Source organism: Lipophrys pholis, assembly GCF_963383615.2.
Source record: "Lipophrys pholis genome assembly, chromosome: 9".
Lineage (NCBI taxonomy): Eukaryota > Metazoa > Chordata > Actinopteri > Blenniiformes > Blenniidae > Lipophrys > Lipophrys pholis.
Genome location: NC_137639.1, coordinates 23,996,524 through 24,016,667, shown reverse-complemented (window position 1 = coordinate 24,016,667; position 20,144 = coordinate 23,996,524). Strand labels below are relative to the sequence as shown.

The following is a 20,144-nucleotide window of genomic DNA, read 5'->3' as shown; positions in this document are numbered from 1 at the left end:
GCCTTGCTTTCCCTTGCCTCTGGTATTAAGGATTATTTAAATGTCATTGTCTCTCCCTGACAATTGATGATCATTTCTGGCCTAAACAGTCGGACCTCATTACCTCTGGTATCCTTAATAATCTTCCTCTTCCATGTCAGTAAAGTAAGAATTTGAAAGGAAAAGAAATAGGAAGCAGTGTGAAAACTGGGCTCGATGATGTTTTCTGACAGGCCAAGTGAAGACAAATTAATATTCATTTTAAGGGAGTGAAAAACACCGTTTCTCTCTGGTCCAGTTTCCGAGATTGTTTATCACATGTCAGCTCCTCGTTTCTCCCAGGATGGGGGTGGGATTTTAGCTTTTTTTTTTTGGGAGCCCTGGCAGATGATGGAGTGAGTCACGGTGACGGGAACAAACAGAACTGTGTAGAAATGGCGCTCCTGCTGTAATTGAACGCTGGGAGCGCTTCAGTCGGTCGGTCCTGTCTACGGAGGGCCGGGCCCGCAGTTTTTCCTCCGTCCTGCCTGCGCTCATATTTATGCACAGGCTTTCTGCAGTAAGCCGCTGGACATGGATGTGTTTTAAGGAGGTGTCCCCAGCCCTCCCCCTCCCTCCATCCCTCCCCCCTCCCTCCCGGTGTCTCTCTCTCCTCCTCGCCTCCTCCGTGCGGCTGATCCGCGGGGTCTCGCTGCGCTCAGACGCGCTCCGCGTTCAGACCCGTACGCACCCCGATGGCCCCCCATCAGTGGGACTGCGCTAACCAGACGATCAGTCCCGGCTTCAAGCTCCCCTAGCGAAGGCAGGACTCCCCCCCCCTGCCGGAGAGCCTCCTCCTGGAATACCGCATTGTTTATAATTTCCAAGCAGAAAAGGTGATGATGCCGATGATGCGCCCGCGATGGTGGATTTCCCTTTTGTGCGTCTATCAATTGATGCACGTCGGTCACCAGAGCAGCGCCGATGTCCGGAACGGTAAACGATACAATTTCCAGATATTTTAATCGTTTATTATTGTGCAGAAATCAGTAATAAGGCCTGTGTTTATTTCCCCAATCACCGCTTCGCTTTGCTTTTATAATCTCCATCTACATTATGCGCGCAGCCTGAAAGATGTTTGATGTTATCAAAGGAAAAACAAAACAAAAAAAACCCAAACAAAGAACAGATCGACATTTGAGTGTTTATAATGGAGATGTTTTCATGTCAGGAGAAGAAGCAGGTGGGATAATAATGTGCTTTCCTGTGTGTTGTTCAGGAGACGCCTCGTCGAGCTGGAAGGCTCTTCGTGATGCGGGCAGGTTCGTGGGGAAGGAGGACACGGTGCCTCTCCGGTTGCTCTACAGCAGACACAACCTGAGCCAGATCACCCAGGACCACATCAGCACCAGGGTGAAAGCCAGCTCCGGCTCCGGATCAGTCTCCACGCAGGTACGTCTGCATGCTTGGAGGAGGAAGCCTCCTCTGTTTACAGCCTGTTTATTATCCTCCTGCCCCGCTTGTCCTCAGAGGGTGGTGTTAAAAAAAAAAAGAAAAATTAGTTGATAACCGACAAAACAAAGAGAAGCACTGAGACGTTTAGACGGGGACTGCCTGCACTAATTACACTGTCTGCAGGTGTAAAATGGGTCATTAGCTGTATGTTCAGCATCAAATGTGAATTAATTTAAAAGCAGTGAGCACAATGTGCATTTAGGAAATCCTCAAAAACTGTCATCTGTTCAATCAGGAACATTAATAATTTAGGAATAACTTCTGTCTGGACAGCTGTCACAATTATCTGTTTGAGCAGCATTTCCCTTTCATTTATGAATAATATACAACTCCTAATAAGCAACCTTGTTTATTACTGTGTCAGATATGATTATAGTGTGACTGTCCATGAGTTGGAAAATGTTAAATACACTCCGTGTTAAGAATATGTCAGGAGAAGTTTCCTAGGACAAAACCTCAGGGAGACAGAATACACAGGAAACAGATTGAGAGCGATTTGAAAAAGTTCAAGACAATTTCATTACATTATTCTTGCAAGAAGAGACAATGTCACTGTGCAACCTTTGCATGATTGTCCAGGAGTTTGTCCAACTATGAAGTCAGACGGCGTCTTCTTAAAGGCTAAAATTGTTTTGAGTCTGCATGGAAGGACACCAAACATAGCACGGGGGTTCCAAGAGTGCTGACACAGGTCCTCCTCGAACACAGACTGCAAATTACATTTCATTCTTTATGAGACAAAACAAGATTTCTCTAACAGAATAGTTTACAATACAAAAACAATCTCTACAAGAGGGTGCCTAATATATTGTTTTTCAGCCAAAATATATTTTTTTTATTATCACAAATCAATTTGTTATTATTTAGTAGTATTAGTAGGCTACTATATTGTAAACTAAACAAAACCATACACAGATGTAATACAAGTTGTGTCTATATAGGTCTCATGAATGGCTCATTATTTACTCCAAAACTCTGCAGGGAATGTGGTTTGAAAAGGAAGTGCGCAGAATAATTCATTCATTTAGCTAAGGACATACATTTATTCTTGGATCTTCAGTTATCTAATTCCCACCTTCTCACAGCCACAACACTGCGCACTCCTGCAGGTCGGCTATGTATGGGTTAAACTTGTTTTACAGCTTTTACAGCTTGACCACCCACAAAATCATGTTACAAAATTATGCAAAAAACTGTTGGTAGTTGTCAAAAATAAATAAATAAAAACTTCCAGCAGTAGGCGGGCCTACCACGACCAATTGGTCCGATCAGTGAGAACAGATACGGTGCAGGAGTACCGGTAACCACTCTAACTGGTCACTGTCAGTTTTGTGAAACGGCGTGTCTGCTGGGTTCCTCTCGAGCGATGAGTCAATTAGTGTTGTGTAAACCAGTCATGTGTTTTTAATGTGTATAGCTTGGGCTTGTGCAGGCCAGCCTATTCAGGGTTTGGAGACTGGAGAGGGCTACAGATGGTTGCGAACAGGGAGGTGTTAACCCTTTGTCTCTCTCACACCTCAGCCGAGAGCTGCGGCCCGATTGATAAACAACCTAGCAGGAACCATCTGCCAGCAGATCTAATATTTTCATTTTGATGCTAATGCTAGTTTCGTCACAGGTTTGTAACACAGGCTCGCTGTTAATTTGATTGTAAAGCCAGGAAACACATTTTTGTAGAACAACAGAGCACTTTCAACTCAAATATGAGTCGCTTTCCTTCCCTTGATGTCCCACATATCGCCGTGTAAATGTGTTTATTTCCACAAAGAAGGCGAGGGCGGGATTCTGCTAACTCATAGTTTATAAAGAGCTTGCATACAGGCAGTCAGGACCAACCTCAAAGATCTACTGGCGCTATAAAATGCACATCGCATGTGAGGAAGACATCCAAGGGAAGAGGGAGAGTAGACAGAAGTGATGGCATCTTTGACTTGAATGCTGCTCTGAATCTTCTTTACTCCGGGGAGTCAAAACTTGTGCTGTCACTTTCACAAAGTTTGATCAGTTATTGGCTGTTTTTAGACCAACGGCCTAAAAACAAATCTGTCAGATACTTCTGAAGATGTGTGACACGGTGGAGATTATTTATAGGCTTCTGTTGCCGCGCCTATTTTCAGTCTCAGACAAAAACGCCGTTCGAGGAGCGAAGCGAAGTTCAGGAGATAGTGGGACAAAAACTAACTCTTGATGTAGCGTGTGTGTGTGTGTGTGTGTGTGTGTGTGTGTGTGTGTGTGTGTGTGTGTGTGTGTGTGTGTGTGTTGGTTTGTATGTTTTCCCACTTGCCTCTGTGTGCAGAGCATTGATAGCACTTACTGTCATACTCAGGCAATCATGAGTGGAAAGTTCAGTCCACTGTACATCAAGAATCAATGTAGGAAGCTGGGATACACTTTCATTAAGCACAATTATTGGTACCTCCTTCCATCATGCATCCAATCTGCCATATTGGATGTCTTCATAATGTGGGACCGAACACACACACACACACACACACCCACACACACTTAACTGCTCATGTATGCATTGACCACGCGCAGACACACTCAGACAAACAATAGATTCTGTGGTCACTGGGGACATCACGGGCTAAGGTCACCCTTGGGTGAGCACAGGGCCACTTCCTGAAACGGAAACAAAACACACACACACACACACACACACACACACACACACACACACACACACACACACACACACACACACACACACACACACACACACACACACACACCCCTCCTCCACTAGTTTACATGCAGGGTCCAATCCATAATGAAGGTGGCCTGTGGGCTGTGCTTTAAGGGGGAGGGTGGGTTGTCTTTAAGGTTGGCTTTGGGACTCTCCCTGCACCTACAGGAATTATTATGGCGAGTTCTCTGTGACCGGAGGGTTGTGCAATGAAGCCTGTACCATATGTGCTCACCACTTGGAATGAATCTGACCCCCCTCCAACTAAATCAATCACATTTGGTGCATCCAGTCAGACATGTACATCTGTGTACTGCATGCCAGACCAAAGTCAAGGAGACTCATAAAATAAATAGTTTGATTTCAACAAACATTTTCTACAGAGAATCTATTTTTATTCTATAATAGTGACATTGTACTGTCAACATGTGTGATTGAGATCAATTGAACAGAATTCATGTTTTGTAGCTCAAGTGTTACAGTGATTGAGCCCAAGTGGGCGGTATTTGATGTTAAATGTTTGATTCTCACTGTGGAATGATGCTTATAAACGACGTACCAGCTGCCCATCAATGTAGCTCAGAATTGATTCATGTTGTGATCATGAACAGTGATGAGAGAACGATAGGACATGTGTTCATGGTAAATAATTTGTCTTCTCTACATTTTAGGTGAACCATGTGGCCCAAGCAAGCTTTCAAGTTGACGCTTTCTGTAGAAAGTTCATATTGGATGTGGAACTGAACCAGTGAGTATGACTTTGTTAAATCGGTTTGTCTGGTTCTTGACTGCATGTGTATCTGTCGTACTGCGTTGCTCTACTAGATTGCTGTTTTATGAAGGGCTGTAACATTGCCTTTATTTATTTTCTGACTGCTTTATTGTTCTGTGTGGCCACATGCTTTCCTCTGTAAAGCTCATGATATTACTTTAATGTTCATGTTTTTATAGAAATAGACCCAGCAGGAGCCAGAGGCTATTCTCTCATGTCTGAATAACATGCTTCTACTATCTCAGTGTAAATCTCAAAGCACACATTGCAAAGCAAACCAGCGCTGACTCCAGTGTTTTACTTGAAATTAATCATTGTTTTGTTGCTGGACAAATGTAATATCCTTCCAACTTCTACAGTTCTCCTCATGTCCAGTTTTATTCTTTTTTTTGACTGCACTTAGCACATAAATATCAAAGGTTGATTTGTACCAACATGGATTGCTGTTTGAGATTATGTGTCTGTGTGTGTGTGTGTGTGTGCGTGTGTGTGTGTGTGTGTGTGTGTGTGTGTGTGTGTGTGTGTGTGTGTGTGTGTGTGTGTGTGTGTGTGTGTGTGTGTGTGTGTGTGTGTGTGTGTGTTTGTATGTCTGCAGCAGGTCAGTTATTGTGTGTCTGTGTGTGATTTAGAGCTCCCATCATAATAGGATGAGATTTACGGTAAAGGCTGGAGCGCTGCCCTGTCAGACACTGATATTGATCACAGTTGCGCTGATGGAAAACGAGCTCCTCTCTTCTATTTTTTTTTTTCTCCTATCCACTTTTTTTTTTCTCTTGCAATTTGCCTGTTTCTATGTTTTGTTTTCTTCTTCTGCACTTTTTCACACCGCAGTTATACCAAAAGGTTGTCTGAGCTCACACATACAGTCCAAGTTGTTCTCCTGCGGAGTGAAGTGTTACATTGCAGGAATTCCCATGTTTTGAGGACATGCTTGCCTGCAGCTCGCTGCACGATGCTTTGCTCCACTATGGCTATGAAAGCATCGTCTATATAAACTTTATGCAGATTCCTACACTGTATATATAAGTATGTCAAGCATGCACACACACTCTCAGGAGCTTTTTTAACATTTAATAATGATCAGTTAAGCATCTGAGAGATGTTGTGTGAGTTTTATTAACCTATGGAATCAATATTCAACAATTGCAACCGTCATGTGTAAATATCAGGGGTTTCCTATTTCTAGCCTCTTTACAATGAAGGCTACCAAAATCACACGGGCCAGCCGGTCATCTGCATGTAAAGCCGACAGCTATCCGTGACCTCTACTTTTCTCTATAAAATGGTTTTGTGATGCCCCTTTGCTGTGGCACTAGATAGGATGTATTTGCCGGTAGCTGTTTCGTCAGGTCTGTGTTTTTGTTGTGATTGTGTTGCACATGTCACTCTGGCTCCATCTATTCTGTCTCTTCATGTAATCCTGAGCAAACACCATGAGGTTCAGATCAGAACTCTGTGGGGGCCATGCCATCACGTCTAGCACTCCTAATTCTTCTTCATACTCAAAGATATACTTATTGGCATTGGCTTTATGACTTGGGTAATTCTGCTGTGCAGTGTGTGTATCTCTTTAATTTGTAGGAATGTTTTGTTGGTTTTGGCTGTGTGTGAGTGTGTGTGTGACTGCTCTGGTGCCTCCGACTTTCACCTCTCAGGTGGGAAGATCTTCATTTCTCTGCTTTTCAGTAAATCCGCCCCAGATCCTTCCTCCCGCTGTCTCTCCTCTGTCCCTTCTCCACCTGACTCCCCTGTGAACTGATCCCTGCTTGACAGCCACACGGATTTTGTTTGCAAATGGCTTTCATTCCAGACAGAATAAACTCAGTTGATGGGTGTGTGTGGGTACAGGCATGGGAGGTGGTTTGTAGCGGAATTCTTGGCTCCCAGTACCAAAACTTGGTTTTCCCAGCTTGATCAATGAGTGAGTCCACTGCTGTGCATTTTGTACTGTTGCCACAAGCAACCGTGTCTCCAGTGCCACATTACATATTATCATCACCGTCTCCTGTTCTTTGCCTGGAGTTACTGTTTGCTTTCAGACTCTGAATAACAATGACTGTACTTGGAAGTGTTGGTGTTTCGTTAGAGATTCATATGCTCTGTGGCTTTGGGACACATGTTAGCTGTTATATGTAAATGTGTAGTTTAGTGTTTCAACTTTCAGAAGGGAAGATGTTACATAATTGATGCTGTTAAAATAAATGTTTATGCAAACACTTGTATTGAGTGGACAGGATGATTTGGTGATCATCCGGCTTTTTGGCTGATATCATCATGAGGGAATTTATTTTTCCTGTTTGGAAGGATTTCTTCCACCCTCAGCTATGCTGTTTGCTGATAACAAATATCTGCATGCTGACATAGTAAACTCACACGGCAGATTTGCTGTACATCAAAACAATAGAATACAGTGGAAAAGTTAGTTTATTCTCTTATTATTTGTCACATTTTTTTTATATTTTTAACTTCTAATTCATTAAATTCCATACTACACCATTTCAAAATGATGGAATATCTCATAAAGTCTTTTTTTTTAAATTTTAACAATCATAGGCCATAATTATCACAGTGATCATTAAAAATATGCCTGAAACTTTGCAGTATAATGGACTTTATATGCCTCGAGTGTAGAAACTGGTGACAAATCAAATATCTGTTTAATGGTTGATTTTTTGGAGATGTGTCTGTATGCATTGGCCAAGCTTCAGGATGTCGGCCTTATTGTGTTACTTTACTTAAAACATTGAGTTCAAAATGATGCTGTGCTTGAATGTGGCTTCATAGATATGCAAACATGACTGCAAACTCATTCATATAAACACAAAAGTTTCAACATTTGTGGCATTTATTTCCAAAATTAGGAAAAGCATCAGATCTCATTAAATAATCTCGTTATCTAATGAATGATTTTCCTAATTTTCATAACTTACAAGCTCAAACAACAACCAAATGACTTAAAATATATATGTGCAATAAACCCTAAATATGTGAATATTTCACCCTTTGAATTCAGTCATGGGAAAAATTACCTTTCTCACAGTATAGCATTTTCTTTTTAAAATGAGTATATATTATTATTAGATTGGCTTTGCCTCTGCATTACTCCTTTTTATATTTTATTTTATTTTATTGATGTTATCCATGAGCACCAATTACCTTGTGCTCGAATGTGGCTTCACCAATTTTAATACAGTTTCTGAGATGTGACCTCTTGTGTTTGGACCATTCATCCCTTTCATGCTCTTTTTCTGAATATTGGGCACCAATCAAATCTGTGCAAGAGGGTTGAGAGAGAACTCTCCAATTATTTAACTGAAAAATTGCCTTTCTTGGCAAAAAAAAAAATAATGTCAGTGTGGACTCTTTTCATTAGCAACATCCCACGTTGACACTGGCCTCCCATCTGAAGTGTGCCACGGCGTGTAAAGAAGAAGGGGGCGTGTGTGTCTTTATTCTCCCCTTCGGTCTTTGTCTTCCTTCACTCTTCCAGCCAAGCGGCTGCCTGCAGTTCACCATTCATAGAGTGCACTGAAAATGTGTTCAAGGTTGGGGAGGGGGTCGTCTCCTCTTTCTTTTTTTTTAATCATCTTCACCTCCAACACATACCCAGAAACATACATGCGTGCACACGTCATCACCCCAGACCGCCCCACACCCACTCTCCATTCAACCCTGCCCCTGCTATGCCTTTACTCCACCCCTCCCACCTGCTCTCGCTGAATAATAGATGGTGCTGTAACATTAAAGAGGAGCGTGCGCACGTGTGTCTGCTTAATGGTTTTGGTGCATTGTCCATCATGTAGCGGATGGGAAATAGTTGACCGGTGAACTTGTACAATGTTTCATATAACTCTATTACCAGAGAAGTACAAGCCTAAACCTCATGAACAAACATGGAAAAAAAAAAAAAAGAAACCATGAATTTCACAATAAGGTAAACAGTTTTGGGAGTGTCTAGAAGTTTCTTAAGTGATCATTAAAATGCCAGTAAACTAACAAAAAGCCAGACATTGCGTGTATATGACTTCTTTAATCTATGATATCACATAATGAATTCTTCTGGTGAAATAAAAAAACAACAACAAACAAACAGCTACTTCCATTCAAGCTCTGCTCATCATATTTTGCAAAAAACTACGTTATATCTGTGATAAGATTGTGTTTGTATGACAACCGACAGCTAAACACTGGCTCTGCTTGTGTGTGTGTGTGTGTGTGTGTGTGTGTGTGTGTGTGTGTGTGGTTATCTGTGTGTGTGCCTGAGAAAAATTAAAGAGTGAATGAGAACATGTCTGTGTAATTTAGTATAATCGCAGTATGTAGGTTATGTACGTATGACAGTAGTGTCTGAGTGCAGACGGTGAGAAGAACAGGTGGGCAGGCCCAACTGAGACGAGAGAGTTTCATAACCTGTACACTGTTATGAAATGAGCCACTGGAGCAGCATACAGAGCAGAGGGCTTCTCTCTCTCCTCGTGTGCAACGTCCACACAGACGGGCACTAAAGGAATTATTTATACTATTGTGTCGCTCAGCTTTTCTTGCATGCAGACAGATTCTTTATGTTAATGCTATGGGTCAATTACAGGCAATGCTAAATGGATTATTCATCTTTGTGAAGGCACTGTGTTCATGCACCGAGGAGGTGGGGGCTGATATAACCATGGGGGCACTTTCAGCGAACCAAACATCTCATGGTTCAGTGGTTTGATGAATGTCTACATATGCATTGGTGCATCTGTGCATTGGCCACAGTGTGTGTGTGTGTGTGTGTGGGGGGGGGGGGGGGGGTGGTCAATGTCGCCTCCATTGCAGTCTTCAGTAAGACGTAAACCCTGAAAAGCTGCTGAGTGTTTGTGTGCGTTTCGTCTCGTCGGGTCTCAGGTGCACGAGAGGCACGTCAAGTGTTGTCTTAATTAGAGATAACAAGAATAGATTGGAAGAAATGAGGCTCAGACAGAAAGAGGGAGGATCAATAATGAGTAGGGGGAAAATTAAGCAAATAGGACAAAACAAATAAAGGCCAACACTTTGTGTCTTTCTCTCATTTTCATCCACACACACTGATGATTTGAAATTGAATATCAGTTTTACTGTCACTTCTAAAAGTGCAGTGAGGATCATGATTATGTCTTCATCTGTTGGATCTTTAATTCCATTACACCAGACAGCCTTCAGGGCAGAACTATTTGTAGTGCCTTGCACTCTTGCTTCACAGCATGGAATTGGATCTCCTCCCTGTACCTGTGTTGGTTTTCAGGGATGAACTCTGGCTGTTAACGAGTCCTACTCTACACATTTGTGTGAGTGACCAGTTGTCTGTCTTTTACGTCTTCACCCTCTGATGCACTGGCGATCTGTCTGGGGTCCAGTTTACCTCTCAACCAATGTCAGCAGCATGTTTGAACTGGCAGCTTCCTTGGTCATATTGAGGGAATCTATATTCAGATTTTAGCACACGTGTGATCTGCCATAAGTGTTGGGCACATGTGTGATTATCAGTCTGATCACTCTGAAGTTTTATTTGCGGCATCCTGCACCCTTCTTCTTGTCGTTTATTTTCTCTTCACCTTCCCTCTGCTGTGCTGCCTGGAGCCTTGGAGACGTCTTGCATGCCCAAAATACAAGCAGAATCGGGGCCCTCTCTTAAAAACCCTCACCATTAATGGTCACAAAGCTCCACAGGGTATCGTAAAAGCTCATCATAGTTGAGGTTGAAATTTCCAAACCTAATGTTTATCAAAACTCTCCTTGCAGGTTTAATTGTCTTGTAAAGAGACATGAACTGTAAGCTGTTGCTCTTGGAAGCTGGTTTTCCACTTGAAAGTCCACTTACAAGTTGTAGACACCTTTACATTTCTTTCTATGCACTTTGATTTGTTGCCATGGCAATCCTGCAAGTTTTAAACCTGCTATTCATGCTTCTTTTTTTTACTTGTACCAGTTTGAAATGGAAAAGCATCATTATTGCAACACTGAGGATGAGTTTGTGAGTTGATATTTCTTGCTTCCTGGATGTCTCCCTTTAATTGTTTATGTGCAGTGAATCATCACAATCTTCCTTTTTCTTCATAAGAGAACCAGATATTTTGCAACATATTGCTCATTGTTTGCATCTATGATCCAACAGGAAGAATTTCCTGCCTATCCAGACTCACTTGGCACTGCTGTAAATGTCAGCTGTCTGCAGCTATCTGACAGTGTCTTTTGTGTCAAATGAATGGGATTCTCCTTCTGGAACTCCAGACTTTAAAAAAAAATAAAAAAAAATCTCCTCTCACTTGTGATTGCATAGTGGGAGGAGTTGTTGGTATTTTTACCCAACAATTATCTCTTAGTGAACAAAAACAAGAATCAAAATGACTTTTAGTGGTGTTCTTTATGGTTTTGTTTGACTTTCAATGGACTTTGTGGTATTTGCCATTTAATCCTGAAATGTGGAGAAGTGCCCGGCTGTCTCTGGAACATGAAAGGTGTTAATGCGGCTGCGATACTGGTGTGTGTCTCAGCATTGTGCGAGTGTGTGTGTGTGTGTGTCTGCCTGTATTTATGTGCTCGCCGCTTGCCCGTACATGTGGATGCACCTTGCGTCTCTACATGTGAATGATTTAACGCCCTCTCATGTCCCATCGCAGGATCATCTATCATCTAGCCATGTCTCGTTCCCTGCATCCTGACATTGCTACAACCCAACTCCACTCTTCTCCTCCTTTTCCACCTTTATCTCTGTCTCCCTGCCTCTGTTGCCTGGTCTGTAATTTATAGCAGAGAGGCGTGATCTGATTTACTGCGAACTTAATGAGAAAAACAGAGATTGGAGCGTGTGCATGAGAGAGGGAAGAAATAGAGGAGAGAGAGAGGGACAGAAAGACAGAGATGACGATGGAGGGAAAGAAGAGGACAGACTAAGATGTGAGGATGTCCTTCATCCACCCTTGCTTCTGGGATGGTTGACTAACTAAGCGCAGGATGTCCAGCTAAATACACAACAAGTGCATGATCAAAGTACCCCCCCCCCCCCCCCCCCCCCCCCCGCCATCGATCTTTTCCCTCTATCGCCTCAACAAGGGCTTCTGTTTATTATCTGCTTGTCGTCGCACACACACACACACGTGTTGAGGTGTCTTAATCTGGAGACGTTTGCCGGTATTTATCGGTTGTAAACTGTTGGGATTTTAATTCATGCCAATGCTCCCACGACTCGTTGAATTGTATTCATGTTTGGAATATTTCTGGCTTTGGTTGTTTCATCTCACTGACCAGAAATGCTGGTCAGTGAGATGAAACATGGTTCCTCTGATTATCTCACTGTTGGAATATTTGGCAAATTTCCTGGTTTCAAGTTGAGTTGAAGCTGATATGTGAATCGATGAAGCGTGCCTGATATTTTCTTGTGTTAAGTGTTTATGGGGTCCTAACTATAACTAAACAACAACTCCCTCACAATGCGTATATCTGGCCTGTAATGAGACATCAAACAGTCTGAAAACTGTTTCTTGCAGCGTTTATTCTGCAGCACGGCTTCGTGTTGTTCATTTACAGTTGGCTGACTGGGCCTTAATATGCCATTTCCATAGATGGACCAACAAGAGTTTTCAAATAGTCTGACCAATACGGGAAAGTGTAAAGTGGATTGTTTCCTGAGGGTCAGGCTTTGTGTTGAAGATACTGCAACGCCACTGTTGTTGCATCATTCTTTTTTCTACCTCTACATCTCTTGATAATCCTTCATTTCTTCCCCACTCTATCCCTCCCTCCCTTTCTTTCCCTCCCTCCACCGTCGAGCCGTCTCACTCGGTGTGGAGGATTAGTGGAGACAAAGATCCTGGAGCCGGCTCCTCCTGAAGACAGAAGCAGGAGGAAGACTGTTGTTCGCTCAGCAGGGAAAGATACTAATGCCCCTCTAAAGACTATTGTCTCTCAAAGCTTACTGCTTTTCTTCTGTCATGCTGACTAAAAACCATTTCAAAGTCTGATTTACTGTCAAGAGATTAACTATTTAACAAAATTGATCTCCCCTCCCAAAAAATCTGATGAATTAGTGGCCACCAGAATATCCAACAAACACTTTACAGATGGACAGAAAAGGGGAATTATTTCAGTATTTAACCAGTGAAAGTAATCACGATTGCTTGTTCCCATGTTGATATCTTATGAAAAGCTTGTCTCTTTGTCTCTGTGAACCTTCTCTACGTGGAGCTCACTAACCATCCACAAGTTCTCACAGATTCAGATCTTTAAGTTCTCTTTAGTGCCCACAACATCCCAAGTCTCTGCATAATTTAGGAGTCAACTCTGTTCGGTCGGCATGTTGCGTGCCATGGAATCGACTCCATCCTGGGCCCAAGATGGCTGGGAAGGAATTCAGCTTTCTGTTGGATATTTCCTTCTTCTTCTTTCTTTTTTTTGTCTTATTAGTCTCAACATTTCTTGTTTGTGAGCATCAGTATTCCCTGTGCAATAGAAGCTCGGATCCCTGCGAGCTTGCTGGTGGAATTGCACGTCTGATAAGTGATTGGAGAGTGAATGAATTATAGCCTGGAGACCTTTAATGAGGCCTCGGTGGGAGGGAGGGATGAGGCAGGCGAATGGGGGTTGGTGGGCAGGTGAAAGCAGCTGCAGCTTTCCCTGAAGAGAAACCTCAGCCCCTCTCCCTCCCACTGGCTTCGCTCTTTTTCACTTCCTTATTCTTCTTATTCACCTTGACATCTCAGTGGATCCCCTTCTGCTTTATCCACTGCACTTATCCGTTTCCCTTCTCGGGCTTTGCCTCTGGTTTTCCTCAGCACTCCCCCATCCTCATTACGGTCGCCTGACGCAGCACATGTTCAGTCCTTTGTGTGGCGGTGCCCTTTTATTACCGGGTTAAATGGCAAATCCATATATGGAGCAGAAGTTCATTCGATGACCGCAATGTAAGGATATGGGAATATATCCAGTTAAATGTTTAGATTTTTTGTCCCAGTGTCTACTTATGTTAATTTTCTGTTTTGTGATGCCGGGTGTATTAGGAAGGGTGTTTGAATAGGACTGTGTGAAAGCAATGAAAAGCCTGGTACCTCAATACTTCTGCCAATCCACACACATACACACACCCACGCGCATATGCACGCCCATAAACATTAGTTCTGCCAATCTTGCTTTTTTTGTGCTCATTTTCATCCCAAGGCTGCAGTGGTGCTTGGTGACACAGATCGTGACGGGAATATTGGACCACACAGGAACTTAGTTTCTGAGTGTAATTCACTTCAGCAGATCGAACCAGGCTGCCTCAGCAGACGTATTTTGCCTGCGCAACTTTGCACCAAAATGCTTTTATGCAGGGATTCTCAAAGTGTGACAGGATATGAGTTCCCCCACATTGCTTTGTCAAGCTGCTTCAACACTCATGCTGCTCATGCTGAGTAGCAGAATTCAGTTGAACGTCTGACGTCATAATATTTTTAACATGAGATATTCCTCGTAATGGCTGTTGGGATCTGCAGCAATAGATAGATAAAGCTGATATCTTCTCTGGCTGGTGAGATGCCTTGATTTGAAATATGTGGTTATATAGTCTGCACCTGTCATAACCTTTACAATAATGGCTCCACTTCAAGTGAATTCAGTCTTAGAAATGTTTCCTTTAAGAGAATAAAACATAGTTTTTATGTTCCGTAAAATCATCACGTAATGCTGGAAATATGACGTGTCTTAATCTCCAGGTTTTTTAATTCTTTCCTGGGGGAGGGCTGTCCAACACTGGATGTGTGTGTAGGTAGGTTGATATTAAAGTGTATAGAAAGTGAGGTGGGGGAATGTGATTACCATGTAAATGGTCGTTTGACGTCGGCTATGACACATTATTTCCAGCTGAAAGCGACGTGTCTGTGGATCAACCTCCAGCATCTCCTCCAGGCCTGATTGACAGCTGGACGCTCGCGCTCAAACAGATGTTGCCGTGGCAACGGGGCCAAGAAAACTCTCCTCCAGTACAGTGGAGAAAGAGGAGACTATTTCAACAAGCCATGAGCCACAAGAAAGAGCACATTCGACTCAAAATGAGACGTGATATAAGCAAAAGCTGTGGGTGCTGTTTTCTTTGTCTCTGTTGTTTACACACATCTGCCATGCACAGAAAGATGCCCCACAAATATATCTGACTCAAATCTGGTCACCAATGCCACTATATGCTTCTGTTATCTTGACGTCTTCGATGATGTGATTCCTCCATTTTTACTGAGTAAATTTATGTTGAAAGTTAACTAAATGTATTTCAAGGAGGCTAAACTAAGGATCAAAGTTAAGTTCATGTTTGTGATGTTTTCTGTTTGCTCGCACATCAGAGGGAAGATTCAGGGAAGGTGCTTACAGTTAACATATTTACATAATGAGTCCGTGTTAACATGAAGGGAGGCTCCAGTGCGTGCTGGTGGAGAAGTCTCTGCGTGTCGGTGACATGGGGGATGGGTCCGCAGCTAAGTTTGCATCTGTCAAATAAATTATTTAAATCCCGCAACAATTAAAGCTGGAATCTGTTATCAGCGTCCTCCATTAGAGGCCCGTGTGTCTGCCTTGCTGCCTCAGTATGCTTCTCTCCTGCTCCCCCCGTCTGGGCTCGGCGTGAGCCCGGATAAAGATCACAAGCTCTGAATCTTAAACACACATCCCGGCAGAACAAAGGCTAACTGCGCTTGACTGTGACCCGGAGACTGGCGTGCACCTTCAACGTCTTCATCACAGGAGCGTATGAATAAGTTGAAGTCTCATCTTTTTGATGTAAAATGTTGATGAAGCATAACTCGTGTCTCAGGAGTCCTGACGTGTTTAATTTGTACTGTGAACATTTGCAGAGGGGTGACGTGTGAACTCGGGTTAAAGGGTGTGAGGCGTGTACAGCGAGGTTGGGGTGGGGTCGGGGGGGGGGGGGGGGGGGGGGGGGGGGGTTGCCTTTTCTACACATTGTCAAAGCATATGAATTTTTTTTCATTTTGGATTGAGCTTCACAGCAATGCATGATGGGGAATTCGGTCAGAGCTCGGTGCTCTGTATTCTCACCTTCTTTATCTTTGATTTGAATTTCACTGCCCCATATTTCTGTTTCATTATTCCCTCTATTGATAGCTATTCTATTTTTATTTTTTTTTGCTCGCTCCCCCTTGGTTACATCTTTTTTTTTTTGCAACAGCAAACTGCCCATTAGTCTTTGCAAAAAGCAACCTACCTCCCCTGTGAGTGTCGGTGTGTTGTCAGGGCTTTCATCCCCATAATATATGCAGTATATCAGCGGAGGAAAACAATGTTTTTCTATTCAGTTCCTGCTGTCAAATTGATATGAATACTTGAGTGACGTATTGAGTAATTTTACAGATGTTTTGATTGATTCAAGTTCGTTTGGTTGCCTACAAAACATACGGTGTCTCTGAAATTGATTGGAAATGCTAATGGTTGGAAACCAGAATGAACATAGACATGGTTTCAAGTTAGGAAAAACTTATCATGAGGGCCTAAAGTTGAGATCATCTCGTCAAATGTCCACTATCACTGGCTGTTTTGCTCTCTGTGACAATGATTTTCCAGGATGACACACGGCATTTTTTCTCTGCGCCATATTTTATATTTTATACAACCGAATTGAAGCAGCTCAGGATGATAACGAGGTGGATTGTTTCTGCCATTGAAAGGCAGTCTACAGTGAAACATGGTCGTAGTGATAACAATTAGCAGAGTGCAGAGAAAAGGGAAAGAGTGTCACTGCACAGATTTCAGTTATCTGATGAGAACAAAATAAAGATTTAAGCTCTAAAAATTTAAGGTTTAGCAAAGTTTATTTTGCCATATGGTACCAATTCCTTCTACAAGTTTTAGTGTGTATATCCATAGAGTTTTTTGTTGTTGTTGTTAGTTTTGTTGTTTTGCTTTTCAGTAGAGTTTCATGAAAACTGCATCACCCAGCAGCTTAAAAGTATAAGCAATTACTTACAACTTGATCTTAACTTTTAAACATGTTATTAAGATGATATCTTCAGTCACTTCGAACAAGCTCAGTACTGAGAAGCATAAAAAAGGCAGGGCCTTTAAAAAAAAAAAAAAAAAAACTCATTTGCTTTTGTGGTTTCAGCCTTTCTAAAGGATTTTCATTTAATGGTACGTCAGGAATGGACATGACCTTTATTCTCATATCGAGTTAGTCCTAAATCTCTATACAAATACTGCATGTACCCTTTGCAGAGTTGGGGAACAAACACACGTCTTTGTCCGTGGAGTTTTGTCATATTTTTCTTCATATCACCGTGGCCCGCCGGCTGGAACGAGGTGAAAGTCTGTCCCACCTACGGGTCTCTTGTCAGTGTCTGGTTGTTGACGGGGAGTTGGAGGAGGTTGACGGCTCTCAGGTTCAGTGCGGCGAAATGGGCTGTTTGGATCCCACATACTGTTTCTGTTGAACGTTTTCCATCTCAGTTTCTATACTCCGAGCAGTCTTGCCGGGGGTGCAGCAGTTTCGAAAAGCGATCCAATCCGTCCAATAAAAACTCAGTTAAATGTAACAAAATGATGTGATTTGAAGATGATGGCAATGATTGATTTTTATGCCTGGGATGCTCTCGTAGCTTATTTATAGTGTTCTGTGTGTATATACTCAGGTTACTTGCCGCTGAATGTATAATTTAAAAAGACCTTCACTTTCTGAATGTATGTGTATGTATGTGTATGACAAGGCTAAAACTTTCAGCCATATCACAGTGTAAATCCTTCCCCCCCCACCATTCATTACAACACTGCTGGGTGCAAATCTGTGCAATACGCTGTGCTTGGGCACTTGAGCTCATACATCTCTGTCTCAGATTGGGCCTGCAGTGTGTATCTCCGTTGGGATTCAAGTGTCCAGCTCTGCTGAGCAAGCACACACTCACTGATTTGCTCGAATTTATGCCACTCGTTTCTCCCTTATGTCTCTATTTATTTCCTGCCTACTCCCAACTCTGCCAGTGTGGCTTCTTTTACTACTTACTGACCTTTTGTTGTCCTTCATTGCATGCACACGCACACATACACACTCTCACAGATCTGTTGGAAGGCTGGGTTTGTATAATTGTGTTTGTGTGCAGGAAATAGTTCTGTTCCTGTATGCTGGACATAATTAGCCAGTCTGATTCTCTAAAGCTCTGTTCTGCAAGACAGAATACAAACACAAGAATACTTGGTCAAATGATTGACATTTGAGTGAAAATCATGCACTTTAGAATTCTAATTCCCCTCTTCTTTGTCTATTTCTTTCCAGTGATCTTCTGTCTTCAAGCTATGAGGAGAGGCATTTGTCAAAAAACGGGGAGACGGTCATCACCACTGTAAGATTCAATAAATCTCTCGTGCACCCAACACTCAAGCTGGCACACTGGTAGACTTTGTATTTATTTTATATAGCTTTCACCCCCCAATTACCTGTGGAATTATTGTGTTGGTAGTCTTGCTTGAAGATGTATGTCTCTTAACAGTTGTGATTTCACTTTTTCGTCTGTAAAGGCAACATATTTACTAGTTGCAACTCAACTAACCAACTGAACATACCACAGCTCATCAAATTAAGCAGAAGTTGAGCTTTTCTCTCAATTCATCATCCACCCATTATTATCTACATTCCCCAAAAATGTGAAAACATTAATAGGTAGAATCTGTTTAACAAAATAACTTCAAACATCAGTACTATGTGATTCAGTATTTTCATTGGATTCTGGCTGAAATGTTTAAAGTAGCAAATCTGTTAATTTGCTTTTCATAGATCATTGTTTGACTTAACATGAAGTAATTCCCCAAGCTCATTTCAACTTTAAAACAACACCTAAGTCACTTTAATTCTACTTAATGCTTCAGCTCACTTGAGAGTGAATGTTTAGGCGCTTCACGTTTGAGTTATTCTATTTGGAGATGTTTACATTCCACAGCATCATTCCAAAGTTTTTCCACGGCTGTTGGATGCAGCAATCACACAATAAATGTCAGGTCAACACAGCATGATATGTACGCATGGTCCATACAAATAGAGCTTATGAAAATGACTATTGCTCTTAAGACGTGAAATGCTTGTTGTTCACCAAATGTACCAATCTGTTTGCATTTGGACATTCAATTCCAGTGTGTGTGACATTGAGAAATTAGAAACTCTTATTTATTCTAACTGTAAATTCCCATCAGATAGCATTACAGAGATAACATAGCCAGACACAGTTTGAGCAATGAAACCAGGTGAATAGCACAGCAGGGATACAGATGTCTGATAACATGCTGTGATGGTATAATGTGTACCTGACAGCATAAAGTGGCTTAACCGGCACCTCAGAGGATTTGTTCGCAGCTGCAATTTCCTGTAGACCTTCCTTGTTCTTCTTCCCCCTCCGAGCCTTTTATTGGTTAATCAATGAGTTGATTTTCATGCTGAGTCAAACCCCACACCATTCGGCCAACCAGTTTTAGTCTGTTCCTTTCAGATTTCTGGGAACTCTGGTGGATTTGAGGGCGTGGCCTGAAATTTCAGATACTATGAGATTAAGATTGCCGTGATAATCCTCTGAAATCTACACTTTAAGTTACCGGACACCCCGTGGGGTGTCGTCTTACATTACATAAGTGGAGAGATTATAATGGTGAGGAATTACACCACTAATAAGGAGATTAGCAAGATATTAGATACTTTACAGAGACTTATTCAAAGTATGACACCACGTATTATATGATATGATATGGGTACTTGTAATTATAGCCTCTGTTACAAAGCAAACCTTGAATCACTTCACCTCAAAGATTACAACTGCAGTCCATTTGTCTATTCTTGTCTGTTATATTCAGAAAGAATACAAACCTGTCATTTTTATTATTTATCAACGCCTCCTTTCAGCAAGTTTAATCTGACTAACTGTTACTCTGCTCCCTGTTGAGGTTAAAAAGATAAGTCACTGTAACACTCTCTGGGTCACAATCCTATCCCCTCATGTCGTCCATACGTAACAGTCAAATACGTTATATTAATGGGCTAAATGTGGTGGAAGTTCTGCCGTCTGTCGTCTTCCACTTGGGTTTATTCCAGGTAACGCAGCACAAATCCCTCATTCACATTCAGAATAAAACACGACTCAACTTTCAGCTGAAGCAAACACAATGCAACGGCTTTCGGTGATAGAAAATGTAAGTCTGTAATGGAGAGATAATTTGTTGGCTCTTTTTGGTGACAGTAATCCA

At 42.1% G+C, this 20,144-nt stretch overlaps 1 protein-coding gene across 2 annotated transcripts in view; it reads left to right on the top strand.

Annotated features, from left to right (window-relative positions):
- Positions 1-648: 648 nt before the first annotated feature.
- Positions 649-20,144, top strand: part of adam22 (ADAM metallopeptidase domain 22) — a 52,456-nt gene continuing 32,960 nt past the window's right edge. The window contains exons 1-4 of one of the 2 annotated variants that reach the window (XR_013935615.1): positions 649-954; positions 1,238-1,410; positions 4,831-4,907; positions 18,193-18,259. Coding sequence is in view for 1 of the 2 variants with exons in the window: in XM_080471331.1 (XP_080327457.1) it covers positions 858-954; positions 1,238-1,410; positions 4,831-4,907; positions 18,193-18,259 (414 nt within the window). In the remaining variant the exon portion in view is untranslated. The remainder of the gene's footprint in view (positions 955-1,237; positions 1,411-4,830; positions 4,908-18,192; positions 18,260-20,144) is intronic. The other variant, XM_080471331.1, reaches the window with a different exon arrangement.